General features: G+C 41.7%; 1 protein-coding gene across 1 annotated transcript in view; it reads right to left on the bottom strand.

Annotated features, from left to right (window-relative positions):
• Positions 1–20014, bottom strand: part of SPTLC3 (serine palmitoyltransferase long chain base subunit 3) — a 141015-nt gene that overhangs the window by 108836 nt on the left and 12165 nt on the right. Inside the window, exon 2 of the mRNA XM_005687817.3 lies at positions 8297–8479. Within this exon, the coding sequence (XP_005687874.1) occupies positions 8297–8479 (183 nt within the window). The remainder of the gene's footprint in view (positions 1–8296; positions 8480–20014) is intronic.

The raw sequence follows: 20014 nt of genomic DNA, 5'->3' as shown, positions 1-20014 counted from the left end.
AAATAAAAATCACAGTAAAAAAAAAAAAAAAATACATGTGCTAGTCACTAGTCACAAGAGCCCAAACATGGAAACCATCTAAACGTCCATCAACAGATGAATGAATAAACATGTGATACGTGTACACACAATGAAATATTACTCAACCGTAAGAAAGAACAAAACAATGCCATCTGCAACAACACGGCTGCAGCCAAAGATTATCATACTAAGTGAAGCCAATCAGAAAGAGAAAGACAAATACCATATGATATCACTTATATGTGCAATCTAAAGCATGGAACAAACAAATCTATCTGTAAAATAGAAGCAGACTCACAGACATAGAGAACAGGCTTGTGGTTGTCGGGAGAGAGATTGGGGTTGGTAGATACAAACTATTACATTTAGGATGAATAAACAGCAAGGTCCTGATGTATAGCACAGGGAACTATTATCAATGTTCTGTGATAAACCATAATGGAGAAGAAGATTAAATAAAGATTGTATATATATAGGAGAGTGAAAAAGTTGGCTTAAAGCTCAACATTCAGAAAACGAAGATCATGGCATCTGGTCCCATCACTTCATGGGAAATAGATGGGGAAACAGTGGAAACAGTGTCAGACTTTATTTCTTGGGGCTTCAAAATCACTGCAGATGGTGACTGCAGCCGTGAAATTAAAAGACGCGTACTCCTTGGAAGAAAAGTTGTGAGCAACCTAGATAGCATATTCAAAAGCAGAGACATTACTTTGCTGACTAAGGTCAGTCTAGTCAAGGCTATGGTTTTTTCAGTGGTCATGTATGGATGTGAGAGTTGGACTATGAAGAAAGCTGAGCACCGAAGAATTGATGCTTTCGAACTGCGGTGTTAGAGAAGACTCTTGAGAGTCCCTTGGACTTCAAAGAGATCCAACCAGCCCATTCTGAAGGAGATCAACCCTGGGATTTCTTTGGAAGGAATGATGCTAAAGCTGAGACTCCAGTACTTTGGCCACCTCATGTGAAGAGTTGACTCACTGGAAAAGACTCTGATGCTGGGAGGGATTGGGGGCAGGAGGAGAAGGGGACAACAGAGGATGAGATGGCTGAATGGCATCACAGACTCGATGGATGTGAGTCTGAGTAAACTCCGGGAGTTGGTGATGGACAGGGAGGCCTGGCGTGCTGCGATTCATGGGGTCGCAAAGAGTCGGACACGACTGAGCGACTGAACTGAACTGAACTGATTTATATAGCTGAGTCACTTTGCTATATGGTAGGGATTGGCACAACTCTGTAAAACAATTGTACTTCAATAAAAAAAATTGTCCTTCTACTTCACAGAGCACATGGAATTAAATCCTAGATGCGTTTGTAGATTAAATGAATTCTCCAAATTATAAAAGTACTGAATGAAGTTATAGGAAAATTTTTTATCTTTCTTACAAGATGAAAATAGCCTTCCTAAACTACTCCCCCTTCACAAAGAGAAAGGACAGCAAAAAATAGCAAAACCAACAACAAAGAAAACATAAAGGAGGTGTTTGATACATGCGGCCTAAAAATTAAAAATATATGTGTGGCTAAAAAGCCACTGCTCCTGCTGTTAAGTCGCTTCAGTCGTGTCCGACTCTGTGCGACCCCAGAGATGGCAGCCACAGGAAAAGTTAAAAAAAGGTAAAGAAAAAGTTAAAGTTAAAAGCCTAGAAACAAAATTGAAAAAAATAACTAAAGCAGATTTAAGAGGCAAATTATTAATGAAGGATATATAGAAAGAGCTTCTCTCAATCAATAAAAATAATTTAATAAAATTATGAGCAAATGATATCAACAGGAAATTCAAGAAGAGTAAGCATACATGAGATTAATCATATGAAAAGCTCAGTCTCATTATAACCAAGGAAATGCAGAGAAACACAAGAACATGAAAAAACCTCCCTTTTCAAATTGGCAAAAATGAGAAATATTTTTAAAATATCAATGTTTCAAGTGCTGACAAGAAAGCAAGCACTCTCGCATACTACTGGAGACATGCTATGCAATATTTTTTAAAGGCAATTTGCCAATATTTTGGAAGTTAAAATGTTTATTTCTTGGGCCCAGAAAGTCATTTCTATGCTTTATCCTTGAGTAAATGCATAGGATGCTCATTGAAGCATTATTTTCAATAATAAAAAAGAGAATAAAAATAAATAATCATATAATCCTACTATACAATACCATCATGTGGCTATTAAAAACAATGAAGGTAATCCTCTTCTGGCAGGTAAAGATCTTCAGTGTATAACTTCTTGCAAAAATAAAAAAGACAGTCACACAACAAATGTATGTTATGAACATACCTTAAGGAAGGGAGAGGGTGATGCAAATGAGCTCATATGTAACTAAATGCATGAAAAAGAAAGGAAGGATGAACATAGCTTTTGCAGCTATTCCCATAATAAAAAGGAAGGGAAAAAGGACAGAGGAAGAGGCTAGTCATAACCCACTCATTCCACACATTGGCTTAGTACCAGTTGATAGGCGCTAGCAAAGCTCTACTTTATCAAGATGCATCAACCTTGCTACTATTCTTGTTAAAAACCTACTATTGCAGATTCCTTCTTGCCAAGGGAGGCAGTAAGGTCTATATTGTATAAGAACTAAAACAAAATGATTTGTCTAACATTTTAATGACACATCAGAAATGTCATGCCTGTGGGTGTTTGGATATTTGGATATTTATATATATCCAAATAAACGTTGGGGCTTCCCAGGTGGCTCAGTGGTAAAGAATCCATCTGCCAATGCAGGAGATGCAGGTTTGACCCCTGGTTTGGGAAGATGCCCTGGAGAAGGAAATGGCGACCCACTCTAGTATCCTTGCTTGGGAAATCCTGTGGACAGGTGAGCCTGACAGGTTACAGTCCATGGGTGGGGTGGCAGGGAGGGGGTGTTGTAAAAGAGTCAGACAGGACTTAGAGACTAAACAACGACAAGACAACTAAACAACAATAACAAAATAAATGTTGACCTGAAAACTCACCATGGGTAGTTATAATCTGATTTTACTCATGGCCATATTTTACAAACTATTTCTCAAACTTTGATTTTGGAGTTTTTCCCAAAGCTAGATGCAATCATGGAAAATATGCCTTTCTTGTGAGGGTGCATTTGTTTTTGAGAAGCAGCCAGAAGGTATTTGGAACCAAGCCTGGTTGGGGAGTTTGGGGATAACTCTGCTGGTGACTCCTCCTGGCTTTAAAGCTGGTGATGTCCGGATGGATTTAATGAAGAAAGTGAGGGGGTGAGCTGTACTGGTATCTGAGGGAAGAAGGGTCATTCTGAGCAGAGGGAAAGGTGAGTGAGAAATCCTTGCGTTAGGTGTGAGAGGCTGTGTTTGAGGAAGAGGAAGAAGGTCCTTGAGGAACAGGGACAGGGCTCATCGAGAGGGTGGTTCTGTAGCACCTTGACATGTGAACTGACTTAGGATTAAAAAGATCATGTTGGTTGTTAACTGAGAAGAGAATGAAGGGGCTGAAGCGTTCCCGCCCCACAAGCTGCTGGCTAATATGTTGGGTTCCCAGGGAAACTCTCTCATTTTGGACCCACCCAGATCCAAACAGGAAGCCCAGCACTGGGCCGTCTGTTTGCTTTGGACAAAACCATGCCTCACACCCAGTGACCTTCATGAACCCCATCCTTCAAAACACTCAGAAGAAAGTCACACTGAGCCAATCTTGCTGTTGTTTCAGAATGCCAAGTATGAATAAGAAAGAGCGAGGTTTAATTCATGCAAACATTTATTTGGCAATTTATGTCCAAATTATCTAGTTACAACTTGCTGAACTGTTTTTGTTATATGTGGGAGTAAAAATCTCTGGGGATGAACCAGAAATATCTGGGCTTGACTTGTAGGGCTCTGGGACTACCTGGGTCTAACGGAAACATGGTATCGCAACTGATAAGTCTTTTACCAGCAGGGGCCACAGGGATTGAGACATGCAGCTGTACCTGAAGTTTTTAAAATCCCTGACAATGCTTGATATTCCTTTGATTATATTTTCTGACATCCTGTTCTGGATTTAGCAAAGTTGGACCATGACATCACTGAGAAAGTACTATAGCTAGAGATCTCTGCCGCTGCTGCTGCTGCTAAGTCACTTCAGTCGTGTTCTACTCTGTGCGACCCCATAGATGGCAGCCCACCAGGCTCCCCCATCCCTGGGATTCTCCAGGCAAGAACACTGGAGTGGGCTTCCATTTCCCTCTCCAATGCATCAAAGTGAAAAGTGAAAGTGAAGTCCTTCAGTCCTGGGTCTGAACATTAATACATTGCAATTCAACTCTAAAGTTGCCTTTAAAGGGTTAAAAGAAGAACTGAAGCAAAATATTGAAACCTTGTATCTGTCTGGGTTGTCTTTTCTCCTCCTTAGTGTCTTGATTATTAATCAAGTCTGTTGAGATAGCAGATGCTCTGGGTCTGAGATTTTTTTAGGGCTCTTTTGGAGAGAGATTTTGCTTTTTTTTTTTTTTTTTAAATCTTTTCACTTAGTATTACTAACTCAGTCCTCAAGTGACGAGTGTGCCACTGCCATTCTTGCAGCTGACCAAAGAAGAAACTTGAGATTATCCTGGTTTCCTCCTCTGTCTTATTTTCCATATACTCAGCAACCAAGACTTGTTGTTATACCTCCTGAATATCTTTATAACCAGCTTCCTTTTCTTCATTCCATCTGTCTCTTCCCCAACTCAAGCACATATTATCTCCTTCCTAGACTATTAAAAGGATTTTTATTGTTGCATTGCTTCTAGTCTTGAGTTGGAATTCCACCTCTGCCACTTATAACATCCTCTAAAGTTCTCTGTCCTCTTCACACCCTTTGTCTTTTTCTCTTCCGCAGACCTTCCCTGGGAGATCACATCCACTTCTACGGTTTTGATTAATTTAATATGCTCCAGATATACTGAAGATGCTACAATATCCATCTCAGACTTTTCTCTGAGGTCTAGATCTCTCTATCTAGCTGTCAATTCTTTCAACTCAGCTTGTTTCAAAGTGAATTGATCACCTTCCCCTCCAACTCCATCTTCCTTCTCAATTCCCCATCTCAATATGTGATACTGCCTTCTTTATATCCAGTTGCCCAAGTCGTAGACCAAGTATGGGCTTTGATTTGTACATCTCTGTAATTTCCCAAGTCAAATCAATCATCCCTAACTCTATCTTTTTTTTTTTTAATTGAAGTACGGTTGATTTACAATGTTGTGTTAGTTTCAGGTTGATAGCAAAGTAATCCAGTTATACAGAATAGACACAGATCTATCTAATTAGATCAATATTCTTTTTCAGATTTTTTCCATTATAGATTATTACAAGATGTTGACTATATTAATACTTCCCCGTGCTATGGAGTAGGTCCTTGTCATTTACCTAGTTTATATGCAATAGTGTATATCTGATAATCCCAAACTCCTCTGTTATCCCTCCACCCTCCATTTCCCCTTTGGTAACCATAAATTTGTTTTTTATGTCTGTGAGTCTATTTCTGTTTGTAAATAAGTTCATTTGTATTATTTGCTTAGATTCTCCATTAGTTAGTTAGTTAAGTCGCTCAGTCATGTCCAACTCTTTGCGACCCCCGTGGTCTGTAGCCCACCAGGCTCCTCCGTCCATGGGCTTCTCCAGGCAAGAATACTGGAGTGGGTTGCCGTTTCCTTCTCCAGGGGATCTTCCCTACCCAGGGATCAAACCCAAGTCTCCCATATTAGAGGTAGACACTTTAACCTCTGAGCCACCAGGGAAGCGTACATTATGATATTTGTCCAGCTTACTTCACTTACTATGGTAGATTTTAGGTCCATCCATGCTACTGCAAATGGAATGATTTCATTCTGTTTTCCTGGTGGGGTAGTCCTGATTCCAACCCTTAAGCATCTCTTGGCCTGTCTTTCATGAGCTATCACTAACCTGGGCCCAGCCCAAGGTATCATCTAGATTTTTTATCAACCTGGACTTCTGCCTCAGCCTCTTAATTGGATTTTTTTCCTTTTATTGGTCCCTGCGTTGCCCTCCTGCAATCCATTTTTTACATTGCAGTGAACATGATCTTTCTAATCTGCTAATCTGCATTCCTCTGCCTGAAATCCTTCAATGCCTTCCCATTGTTCTTAAAACAAATGTCTATGGCTTATAAAAACCCCTTATAGTAAGGTCTCTGCTTGCCTCTCAAGCAATCTTTCTCCCCACATAATCCCACTCTCACAACATTCTGATCATTAGAATTCCTTGGTTCCTTAAATGTTCAATGTTTTCTCTTATCTCTGGGCCACTTCACACCATGTTTCCTTTCCTTGAAGACTCCTTCCAGCTCATCTTGCTGCACTCGTTGCCTTATTACTTACTCTTCAGTCTTCTAAAGACTGAATTTAAGTTTCTCTTCCCCCCAGCAGGCTTCGCTGAGCACCAAGCCCAGGTTAAATGCTTCTATTCTTTGCCTCCCTGATGTCATCTACTAACCTCAATGGTACCTCTTATCAAATTCCACTGCAATTGCTTCTTTTGTGGTTAGCTCTCCAAAACCATTATCTGCCTTAGTTATTCTTATGTTTCCAGACTGTTGTACAGTGCCTGGCACAAAATACAAACTCCAAACGAATCTGACTTGCTTGCAGCCCTCTTAGAGAGTGTCTTCCTTTGCACCTTGCTCAATAAGCAAATACCTGCTCACCACTAAGTCCCAGCATAACGCCTTCCTAACTTCCTAAGAGAAGCACAGGACACAGATCCCTGTTTCCCATATCAACTTCCTCCCCATCATCACTTTTTATCACTTGTTTTGCTCATGAGTCTTTTTTTGCATACCAGACTTCAAATTCTCTGCTGGAAGGACATATATTTTCTTCTCTATTAGTCCCCATTACTTGATATGGGGCTTCCCAGGTGGCACTAGTGGTAAAGAACCCGCCTGCCAATGCAGGAGGCATGAGACGTGGGTTCGATTCCTGGGTCAGGAAGATTCCCTGGAGGAAGACATGGCAACCCGCTCCAGTATTCTTGCCTGGAGAACCCCATGGACAGAGGAGCCTGGCCAGCAACGGTCCATGGGGTTGCACAGAGTCCGACGCGACTGAAGCGACATAGTTCACATGCGGTTGCTGTAGAACATACGACTTAGTCCTTGCTAACGTAAGAGAGAGTTCAACAGTCAAACTGGGCCTGATTTCCCCCTGAAGGTAGGCTTAACTTAATTCCAATTTGGTAATTCCAAAATAAGTGTTCTACATGACCTGTTCATGGTTATGTGTCTATCATAAGAGCTTAGCTTACTATGGGTACTGGTCAGTAAGTTATAGGATTTGAGATTCTCCTATTACATGTGTCAATGATGCTATACTTAGATATGTTCAAAGCTCCATCATGCAGAATAATCTGTGGCCACAATTGTATACTTTAAAGCAAGTTTTAGGGAAAAAGAGATTCATGGCATCATACATCCTTTGAACCAATTCTGGAAAACATGGTAAAAGGACACAGGCTCTTCACAGATTTCTGAATAGTTTCCAAGTTGTCCTGTTAGCTTATGTGGAAAGGAGATGCTGTAGACATTTATACACTCGCCATTGAAAGTATCCAGATCAGTGGTCTGCACTGAGGGTGCTATTCCACTTGGTGAGGCATTTGGCAATGTCTGGAGATATTTTTGATTGTCACAAGGATGTGGGAAAGTTCTAACTACATCTTGCAGGTCAAGGTCAGGGATGCTGTTAAAAATCCTGCAATGCCTCCCACATCAAAGGATTATCCAGCTCGAAATGTCAATAGTGCCAAAGTTGAGAAACTCTGATCTAAGTGAAACCCTGACCACATGTCACTCAAACACACTTTCCGAGTCCAGGAGAGAATATAAATAATACTCAGCTTACAACTAGAAGACCAGAATACAGTCCCACTCATGCCCTCACTTTCTGATTTTGATTTTTCACCTTTAAAATGCTATTTTGAAATCTATCTCATGGGATTGTTTTAAAAATTATATTTATGATACTGTACATGGAAACCTTTAGTTTAGCCTGCTGCTGCTGCTGCTGCTAAGTCGCTTTAGTCGTGACCGACTCTGTGCGACCCCATAGATGGCAGCCTGGTAACTAGTAATTGCTCAATAAATATTGTAAAGAAAACAAGTCCATGAATACATGGATAATTTTGGGGGGTTTACGGGGTTCAGGGGAACCTTGAGTAGTTGCTGAGCACTTATCACTCTTTTCAGGATCTGTACATGCATTACTACTTGGGAGCACACTTCAGAGAAGAATTGGCCTTGACAAAGACTCAGGAGCTGCTCACGCGTACCTTTTGCTCTTCTCTCTCCACGGCTGCATTGCATTTTTCTATTCCCGAGTTCCTCAGAAAGTCCCTGAGATAGCCAAACAGTGTTCCAATTCCGTATCCCAAGTAAGTGAAAACCATAACATGAAGAGGTGCTTCCTCAAAGGATTCCACAAATGGCTTGTAAAAATTTGAATTTCCATTTTGCTGAAAAGACAAATGGAAATGGAAAATTAGCCACTCTTCCATTACAATGAACTATGACACTGAAAATTTTGAACTTTCAATCTTTTACATGTCAAAGAGCACATTTAAGGTTATGAAAATACTTGGAGAAAATTGGAAGTTGATCACTGAAGAAGGTAATCAGCAATGTACATTTTATTCCACAACTCTTAAAGAAATAATTGATTCAGGCAAAAATTATCAACAGATTCTAAATCCGTTAAGTGAAAAATGAATGAGGAATAGGGGTTTTGCAAGATACCAAAGTATCACTCTGTACTGCTACTGCTACTGCTAAGTCGCTTCAGTCGTGTCTGACTCTGTGCGGCCTCACAGACGGCAGCCCACCAGGCTCCCCCGTCCCTGGGATTCTCCAGGCAAGAACACTGGAGTGGGTTGCCATTTCCTTCTCCAATGCATGAAAGTGAAAAGTGAAAGTGAAGTCGCTTGGTCGTGTCTGACTCTTAGTGACCTCATGGACTGCAGCCTACCAGGCTCCTCCGTCCATGGGATTTTCCAGGCAAGAGTACTGGAGTGGGGTGACTGGAAACCCCAATAGATCCTGAGCTACCTTTCCCAGAGTGCCTGGTCATTTGGGACTCAGCGACCCCCTGTGGGCTGTTTGTTTCCTGCATTTCCTTCAGGTGATGGAAACGAGCATGTGAGCTGTGCGTGCTAAGTCGCTTCAGTCATGTCCAACTCTTTGTGACCCTATTAGCTGTAGCCTTCCAGGGACTGTAGGATTCTACAAGCAAGAATCCTGGTGTGGGTTGCCATGCCCTCCTCCAGGGGATCCTTCCAACCCAGGGATAATACCTGCTTCTCTAATGTCTCCTTCATTGGCAGGCAGGTTCTTTACCACGGTGGAAATGAGCAGGCCCCTTATTGGCTGCCTGTTTTTCACTGCTCTAGCCTAACATTGGGCTTTCCTGGGCTCAGGCAGTAAAGCAATCTGTTTGCAATGCAGGAGACCGGGGTTCAGTCCCTGGCTTGGAAAGATCCCCGAGAGAAGAGAATGGTACCCTAATCCAGAATTCTTACCCGGAAAATTCCATGGGCAGAGGAGCGTGGTGGGCTGCAAAGAGTCAGACAGGACTGAGCAGAGTGCAGCACAGCAGGCTATTAGAGAGGATAGGAAATAAAAAATATAGCCTCTTTTCCCCAGAACTGATGGCATAATGCGACAGGCGGAGGGGAGAAAGTATAATCATAACACTGAACAAAAAGCAATGTCATCAGAGTGACACCAGTGGTGAGATTGTATCACATGGGGTGATCAGGAGTGGCCTCCAGAAAGGGACATCTGAGGCCAGTCTTGGAGGGAGGCAGGGCCTGATGGCAGGGAGGGCTCAGGGGCAGGGAGACTGCCCTGCTTTGGATTCAGGCATTTCACTTGCTGACTGTAAGACTTGCTGCAAGTCACTTAATTTTTCTTGCTCTCAAATGCCTTCAGTGTAAAATGCAGCTAGTAAGGTTTCTGTTGTTGTTCAGTAGCCAAGTCATGTCCGACTCTTCGTGACCCCATGAATGCACACCAGGTTTCCCTGTCTTTCACCGTCACCCGGAACTTGCCCAAGTTCATATCCCTTGTTTATTTTGAAAATTAAATTAGATACTAAATGCAAAGGACCTGTCCCAGAGCAAACACTCATTAAATGCTCCTGAAATCTTCTGAGTGCGATGATAAAGGAAACTGCTAGAATGAATGATGCTGCTTTTAGAGAAATATTTGGGAAAGAAGAGAAAGAATATGTATAGAGCCCTGGCCAGTACCTATACATACGGAGAAGCAAGAGACTGAGGACACATGAGGAGGCAGTAAATGTGAGAGGGGACAAAGAGGTGGGGGTTAGAGGCATGGCGGGGCGGGGTGGGGGGGCATTGTCGAGATACTGAAGTTGAGAAAGACCATGATGCTTGGGTCATCTGGAATTGCAGCAACCATTTGTGGCCACAGGTGAAGACAGCTATGCACAAAAGATGGTAGAAAGAGGAAATGGAAAGACTTGATCCTTGATGACCAAGAGTTAACGGACCAAAACAACCAATCCAAGGACCATCCAATTAGAGACTCTTCCCAACTCTAGACTCTCATTACGTGAGAATAACAACATCTTATTTTTAAGCTCCTTCAATTTGAGTCTTCCAGTACTGGCAGCTGAGGATCCCAGTAGATCAGTTCTCCTCCCCAGTCAAGAGAGTAACAAGAACTGTAGACCAGGTGAGAGGCGGGTGGAGGTGGGAGGGACTGGTGTTCATCTAGTATTCACGATACATTCATCTCAGTTGTTTCTCCTGAGCATCCACTCTGATTGGTTAATGAGTGCCCTGTTCTGACTGATGAGTATATATCCCTTACTGTGTGTGTATGCCGTATGTTGTGTTGTATAATGAACTTTCATTCATAGTGGCAGGTAAAACTCAGAGCAGCGCTTTCCTCAGTGGAATCCTCTATTTTTATTCTAAGACATTTGAGAATCTTATTGATTTCAAAGTTGCCATTTATTTCTCTTCTAAAATACTTTGGAATGCCAGTGAGATTTGGCTGAAATCTAACAGATTTGTAGGAATGATGCAGCTCCAAAGCGTATGAAAGTGGGGTGAAGCGAGAGAGATGAGAGTACATAATTCTACCTTAGCTGGAAGGGCACTTCATATCTTAAAGTTGCTGGGGATTTTAGGAAACGAGTATTTTAATCACAGTCTGCTACAGATATAAATGTTTAGAAATGCTTTATCAAACTCCTATGTCTCAGTCTAGTCTAACTCGTATCATCTTGTCACAAACAGGTGAGCTGCTTTCATTTCACATCCTGATACCCTGATTTTTATGCCCTTCCAAACCTTCTCTCATGCTGACAGATTCCTGTAATTTTTTTGGTATTTACTCCTTTTTTGAATGTCCTCTGTTGCCCCCCTCCTTCAAGCCAGCGCTTTATTCCTTTGCCTGCCTAATATCCACTGTTTGAGACCTAGTTCTGTCTTCACTTCCTAAAAAGATCCAGGCTGGGTGTTCTCACTGCATAACACCATTGTAATACTCATCACACTGTACTACAAAAATATTTTTAAAAGACAAGTTATTTAATAAAAGGACAGAAAATAAAGGATCACTTGCAAAAAATAATAGCTGTTATTATCTCTCACTTAGGCCTTTTGAATATTTCAAATATTTTCACACTAATGTCCATTGTAGGGGAGACTGGCTGTGAGCATCAAACCACTTCCCTCACCTCTTTCTCACAGCTGGGCGACACGTCCCACGTCCGTTGCCGACAAGTGTGACTGTGCGACTGAGTTCCGGTCAGTGTGAAACTGATAGGAGTGAAGCGTGCCATTTCTGGGCCTGACCTGTGACTCTCTCCTGACCCGTCTCGTTCTCTCTTTGCCCTGTTTCCATCTGAATGCTGACGGCCGTGGTGACCTTGGAAGCCACCCAGTCTAGTCTGCAGAGCTTTGCTCAGCTTGGTGACCTGAATAGAGGACCGTGGAGCACAGTCCTCACCGTTCGCCCCTCCAGATTCCTATAAGTGCCCATTGGACTTCATAGGAGTGAGAGATAAACTTATATCGGGTTATGCCATGAGACTGGGTGGTGCATTTTTTGAAGTATTTTAACAAATGTTTTCATTTTGGCTGTGCCGAGCCTTTGTTGCCGTGTGGGCTTTCTCTGGTTGGGGTTAGCGGGTTACTCTAACTGCGGCGTGTGGCTGTGGCGGGCTGTCTTGCGGGCACAGGCCCTAGAGTGTACAGGCGTCAGTGGTAGCACCCCAGGGGCTCAGTCATTGTGGCAAATGTGCTTAGTCGATCCTGGGCATGTGGAGTCTTCCTGGACCAGGGATGGAACTGTGTCCCTCTCATCTGCAGGTGGATTCTTAACCACTGGACCACCAGGAAAGTCTGGGGACTCATTTCTTAAATATTACCTTAATATTGTTAAAATACTATCTTGAAGAATAGATACTATAAGAATCATTTTAAAATTCTTTCATGTGTAAATCTTGCTTAGAAGGGTTTGGAAGAAGCCTGGGAGCTAAGTTACTTCCCCAAGGAAAAGAATGCATCAGGACCTGTCTGCATTGGCCAATATTTTAATTTAAATCTGGGGAGTGTAAATTGGTGTGGCCATGGTGGAAATGGTATGAAGGTGCCTCAGAGAATTTTAAAACAGGACAACCGTATGATCAGCAGTTCCACTCCTGAGTATTTATCTGAAGAAAATTAAAACATTGATTTGAAAAGATATATGTACCCCAATGTATGTATGTACAGTGTGTGCGCGCGCGTATGTATGTGTGTGTGTGTATTATATATATATATATATTGGAATAATACTCTGGTATTAAAAAATAATGAAATCTGCCATTTGCAACCACATGGATAGACCTGGAGGGTATTATGCTTAGTAAAATAAGTCAGAGGAAAACAACTACTGTAATTTCTCTTTTATATGTGGAATCTAAAAAACTAAAACAAATGAATATAAACAGAAATAAACTCTTAGATACAGAGAACAAACTAGTGGTTACCAGCTGGGAGGGGCAAGATAGGGAAAGGTGATTAAGAGGCATAAACTACTATGTATAAAATAAATAATATACAAAGGTGTAATGTACAGCACAGGGAGTGTAAAGAATATTCTATAATAACTTTAAATGTGGTGTAATCTATTAAAGTATCAAATCATTATGTCATACACCTGAAACTATATTGTAAATCAACTATAACTCAAAAAAAGATGGAATGAGATAATCAGTCAATCCAATCAATCAATCATGCTGGGCAAGCTTATTCCAGAAAGCTGAGCCAAAGATTTAATTCTTGATATATTGAGCATCTCTGTATGTGAGATGGTGCATGACAGAAAAAAAATCACATTAAAAGATTGAGGCCTCAGTGGCCACAGAAGTCAGAAAGACAGACAGACAGATAATGAACATGGGAATTCTTGAAGGCACAATTTCTTTATGTATTAGCTACTCCAAACTTTCTTTGTCATGGTGCACAAGTTCAGTCGTCGAGAGGTCAAGTTGCTTTCCCCGCATTTCGGCTTGCCCATCCACCACCAGGGAAGTTAGGGAACAAGTCAGGGCAGCCCATGAAGAGTCCCAGGCTTCCGCAGTTCCAGACTGGGAAGTGAAGGAGTCACCGAAAAGGTCGGATGGCTTGGAGGGGACTAAATGAAGTCCTTAGGAGAAAGCCACACGAAGATCTGCTGGAGGAGTGAATGAGACAGAGCCAAGACTGGGAAATGCTGAGGGAGGAGGTGAGGGTCTCTCAGGACAGGAGAATCAGCACAGGCACGTCGTGGTGGAAACGAGAGGAATGGGACCTTGCAAGGACCTCATTTCCTGCCTGTTTGGAGATGAAATGTGTAGTGCCTGCTGGAATACAATAGGCCTACACGGCAGGATGAGCCAGACCTTTCCCAGGATCCTGCTTGATTTGACAGCTGGGGTGGAGTCTCTAAAGTCAGGTGGACATAATTGAACATTGGAAGAAAGCAGTCATCCTTTATCAGCCTGTCATGACTGCAGTCTTCTAATCTTACCTACAGCCAGCTGGATCACTTGAGGAGCACAGCTTTTCTGAAGCTATCCTAATAAGCCAGAGAAAGCAAAGCACATGTGTTTCAATATCACTGAGATTAACTACCACCTACTGTCTTCTAGTTAAGTTATAATTTCTCAGTCCAGGTGAGAGTGTTCATCCTTGAGGTGCTCAAAACTTAAACCTTTGAGACATGACAGATTGGAACATATTTCAGAAATAAATTAGCCGTGAGACTGGCTCTTTCTCCTTCCCAGATGGGCATGGGTAGCTGTCAACTCTCCTGAGAAGGCTGACGACCATGTTTAAGCACCTATGCCTGGCAGTGGACGAGTCATTCGGGTAGTTTTACCTTATGACTTCCATCCTCCTGATGCTTATGGGCCAAGGAGGGGATAAAATATTCTTATCTACCTAATAGCAGCTGGATCACTTGAGGAACACAGAGCTCTTCTGTGCATGCAGAATACATCTCAGGACCAGAGAGCAAGAAGTCCTAGTGACAACATCTAATCAAGTGTAAAGCAGTGAAAAAAGCAAACCAGAAGTTTAATGGCTTTCTATATTTACACATTTGTTCATTTTTACTCTTCCTTTTTTTTTTAAACTTTCTGATTGAAATATAGTTTTTTTTTTTTCTGAATTAGGAACTCTTTCTTTATTGAAGTATAGTTGACTTACAATGTTGTATTAGTTTCAGGTGTACAGCAAAGTGGTTCAGTTACATATATACATGAATCTATTCTTTCAGGGAGAAGGCAATGGCACCCCACTCCAGTACTCTTGCCTGGAAAATCCCATGGACGGAGGAGCCTGTAGGCTGCAGTCCATAGTGTCGCTATGAGTCAGACATGACTGAGGGACTTCACTTTCATTCATTGGAGAAGGAGATGGCAACCCACTCCAGTGTTCTTGCCTGGAGAATCCCAGGGACGGCAGAGCCCGGTGGGCTGCCATCTATGGGGTCGCACAGAGTCGGACACGACAGAAGTGACTTAGCAGCAGCATTCTCTTTCAGATTCTTTTCCATTATAGGTTATTATAAGGCATTGAGTAGTTTCTTGTGCTACACTGTAGGTCCTTGTTGTTTATCTATTTTCCATATAGGAGTATGTATGTACTAATTCCAAACTTCTAATTATTTATCCCCCCCCCACTACATTTCCCCTCTGATGATCATAGGTTTGTCTTTTATGTCTATGAGTCTATTTCTGTTTTGTAAATAAGTTCATTTGTATCATTTTTTTTTAGATTTCACATATAAATGATATTATATGATATTTGTCTTTCTCTCACTTAGCCTCACTTAGTACGATCATCTGTAGGCATATTTGTTCATTCATTTAGCCAACAAACACATTTGTTGATTTGTTGTCCATGGCTTCCTTCTTGCCATAAAGCAGAGATGAGTAGTTGGGACAGGAACTGCGTGCCTCAAAGAGCTGAAAATGTTATCTGGCCTATTGCAGAGAAACTTTGCCAACCCCTGGTCTAAAGGGAAATACAGATGCAAAACAATTACTTACAAAAAGGGAAATGATGAATAAGTTAGGGGGCTATGGAGTGGATAGGACAGGATCTGACCTTGTGAAAGAAAATAGAAAGGTCTCCCTGAAGAAGACAATGCTTAAAATAAGATCTGCATGAAATTAAAAGATGTGTGCTACTTGGAAGAAAAGCTATGGCAAACCTAGACAGTGTATTAAAAAGCAGAGATAACACTTCGATGACAAAGATCCATATAGTCAAACCCATGGTTTTTCTAGTAGTCATGTACAGATGTGAGATTTGGACCATAAAGAAGGCTGAACACGAAAGATTTGATGCTTTTGAATCGTGGTGCTGGAGGAGACTCTTGAGAGTCCCTTGGACAGCAAAGAGATCAAACTAGTCCATCCTAAAGGAAATCAACCCTGAATATTCATTGGAACAACTGATACGGAAGCTGAAACTCCAATATTTTGGCCACTTGATGAGAAGAGCCAACTCACTGGAAATGACCCTGATGCTGGGCAAGATTGAGGGAAGGAAGTGAAAGGGGGTGACGGAGGATGAGGTGGTTGGATGGCATCACTGGCTCAATGGACATGACTTTGAGAAAATTCCAGGAGATAATGAAGGACAGGGAAGCCTGGCGTGCTACAGTCCATGGGGTCACAAAGAATCAGACATGACTGAGTGACTGAACAAAAAGTCAGTAGGATTTAACAAGGTGCAGTGTTCCCAGCAGGAGGAAGAGCCTGGGAACTTTGGGGAGGGAAGGGGGTAGGGTAGTGGGCTGGCAGGGACTAGCGAGGAGCAGGTCAGTTCTAAAGGGGGAATGTCACCCACTTTGTCCATCATCAGTATTCCAGTGCCTAGAAGGTCATCTGATATGAAGTAGGTATCCAATAAATATTTGATGAATAAATGGATGAAACAGATGGGGAGACTGTACAGAGCTCGTAAACCGAGTTTAGGATCACAGGTTCGATCCTAAGGGGAGCCACTGATGAGTTTTAAGCAAATGCTGGCTTAAAATCTGATCTGATATCTGTTTTCATAAGAGCCCCTGCAAAGCCATGTATGTGATTGGATCTTCAGGGAACCCCAACATTCAGTGATTCACAGGGATTCATGGTTGTGTGGTTGGTAATTCTGAGAAAGACAGATAGCTTATAATATCACTTATATGGAGAATCTTTAAAAAAAAAATCATACAAGTGAACTTATTTATAAAACAGAGACTCACAGAGAACAGACATATGGCTAACAGGGGGTATATGTGGGGGGAAGGATGGCAGGGAGGGATAGATTAGGAGTTTGGGATTGACTGTACACATTGCTATTTAAAATAGATAACCAGCAAGGACCTTTCTGTACTGCACAGGGAACTCTACTCAGTATTCTGTACTAATCTAAATGGGAAAAGAATTTGAAAAAATAGATACAGGTGTATATACGTATACACACACACACACACATACAGCTGAATCATTTTGCTGGACACCTGAAACTAACACAACATTGTTAATCAACTACACTCCAGTATAAAATTAAAAAGTCTTTCTTGTATCCATTGAGGAAGAATATTTGATGAAGCAAACTCATTCTGTTGATTCTGGAAGTTGGAACCTATGTCCAAAACTCATAAGGAAAGTGTCTCCTAAGCTACCTGAGAGTGAATTCACGCCAGAGACGAGCTTTGCCGCACAAGTGAGGTGTGTGCTGTAGCATTCCTTTCTCTGGCCAGGCAGCTGGTGACTCATAGGTGAGCTGAAACGAGGGTGGGGCTCCAGAGGCACACAATATGTGGTTCTGAGTCACTTGGCTGAGCTCAGGGAACTGAACTTGAAGTATAAACAATGGCTTTTCTCTTTGAATCAAATGGAAACACTTTCTTCTTGGCCTTTGATTATGCTGAATTACCACCTCTGAACCCCAACCAAAACTTCTCATTCCCTGAAGGTGGACCAAACGGTGCCTGCCATTGAGTAATCTGAAGAAGCAGAAAGCCCCCCTACCAAGAAAGAAAGTTGCCCAGGATCCCACCAGTCTCCCTTTCCTGGGTGTTTATCAGGATTTGGCTCATGGTTTCACAGACCTATTCTCCTTACCTCCCTCTACCCGTCACCCTATAAAATCCCTTACATTTTATGCACGGCTAGAACAGTCTAGGTTCAGTTAGTCTATAACCTGGCTCATTCTCTGCTTGCCTTTGAAGATAGAATGTGTCCTTAAAGAGGCACTGCTTGAATGCATACAGTTTCTCTGGCTGAAATCTTCAGTTTTCATGGAAGGCAGTATGCATTTGATTTTCCATGAAAACCTTTTGCTTCTTGGGAAAGTAGGCATAATGTCTCCAACCAACCAATTTCCCAAGAGTATGGCACCACAATGATTTGTTTCTTTGCTTCCAAGAAAACCTGATAGCATCCATGGTCACACCTATAATTATCTGATTAACTTTTTTTTTTTTTTAACCAAAAAAAAAAAAAATTAAAATTAACTTCTCCCAGAGCAAGGCTAGTCTTGATTAGTTTTTACCTGTACTCCTGAATCAACCATTTAGAAGTTACAGGCATTTTTTTTTTAACCATCATAATTTATGGGCCCTAAGTAATGGGCAGACACAAAGCATGAGTCATCTTGACTGGTATAAAGATTGATATAACACTTTAAAAAAGTAAACTGATATTCACGACCTATTTATTTCAGCCACTGAGTCATTATCTCAGGCCACCCTGTGGAGAACTTTTGTATCTTCGCATATGGGCACCTGTTGCAGTGGGCTTGGGAAGAACTGATCAGTGAGAAGCATAGACCAGTGAATGAAATGCCAGCCCCTCTTGCGTAAACTTACAAACCAGTCCATCAAACCTTACATCAGTTGTGGGATTTTCCCAGATACCCTCATTATTTGCATGGTTTGGCAAAAGACCTTATTGTCAAGGGCTCCAACAGGGTTTGTTTTAGATTCAGCACTTTGAGAAACAGTACTGTGTAGAAGTTCTAGAAACTGGCAGTGGACAGGCATCTGTCTTATCCCAGATTGGCTGTTTTGAGATATTGGGCAAGTGAGTCTCAGTTCTGTTCTTTATTGAGAAATATGCTGCTAATACCTATAAAGTGAGATAACATGCTTCTCTGATGTCTGAGATCAATTCTGCTATGAATATTCTAGTGTTTGAGAATATCTGGAGCCTAATTTCTTTCGGCGGAGAAGGTGATGGCAACCCACTCCAGTACTCTTGCCTGGAAAATCCCTTGGATGGAGGAGTCTGGTAGGCTGCAGTCCATGGGGTCGCTAAGAGTCGGACATGACTGAGCGATTTCACTTTACTTTTCACTTTCATGCATTGGAGAAGGAAATGGCAACCCACTCCAGTGTTCTTGCCTGGAGAATCCCAGGGACGGGAGAGCCTGATGGGCTGCCGTCTATGGGGTTGCACAGAGTCGGACACGACTGAAGCGACTTAGCAGTTTCTTTTGGACTATCAGAGTAGATGACTGGGAAACAGGCCGTGCTGCAAAACTTAAGAATCCTTACCACATCATCAATGTCACTGCTTTGGGGAAGTTCAGCAAAGGAACCAAGAAGTGAATTGACTTGCATTCCCATGTTGGGTCTGGAAGCAAGCCTGCATGATGGCACACACTTAAAAATGAAATTGAGGATTCACGAAGGCTCAGAAGAAGGTAATTCTGAGGAACGCACTTGCTATCTGCCATAAACATGTAAAGACAAAGGTCAATGATTTTTAAAGAAAGATTTATAGGAAGTTGTGCTATCTGATGTGCCATGTAAAATCACTTTGCTGCCTGGCTATGAAAATCTAAGATAGAAATTCACATTATTCAAGACTTTTACAAAAAAAATTACTATGACTGACCCCCAAAGCTGCTCTTCTAAGTGTAATGACCAAAATAGCACTTCATCTCTTGCTATGAATATATCTACTGAAGACTAGAAGCACGGATTTTTTGTAACTTCCTACCTGTTCTTGTAAGGAATAGTTGATGGAGTTGATGTGCAGAGTATGGGCCTATTATGTGTCCAGTCCTTTGAGACATCCCTGAACTTAGAGGGAAATGTCTAAGATTCTTAGATACTTGAAAAATGTCTGAGATTCTTGTCCAACTCTTTCCCCTTCATCCATGCGTCTTTGGTCTCATTATTTTTCTGAGCCCAGTTTTTTCCATCCATGAAATGGGTTAATAGACTTCAAAACTTCACAGCATAGTTGTGAGAGTCCAACAAGATCTTGGATATAAGGATCATTACAGCTGATGCTGAAAGTTAAAAGGGGTCAAGCAAGCACTGGTTAAATTTCAAGAAATCATTTTGATTCTTTGCATGTGCTATCATATTTATTTCTTACAAGGAATCCATTGGGCAGACACTACTATTATCCTCATCTTCCAGATGAGGAGACTGAGGCACAGAGATTAAATCACTTTCCCAAGGTCACAAAATGATGATGTGAA

Source organism: Capra hircus, chromosome 13 (assembly GCF_001704415.2).
Source record: "Capra hircus breed San Clemente chromosome 13, ASM170441v1, whole genome shotgun sequence".
NCBI classification, from domain to species: domain Eukaryota; kingdom Metazoa; phylum Chordata; class Mammalia; order Artiodactyla; family Bovidae; genus Capra; species Capra hircus.
This window is presented reverse-complemented; position numbering and strand designations above follow the sequence as displayed.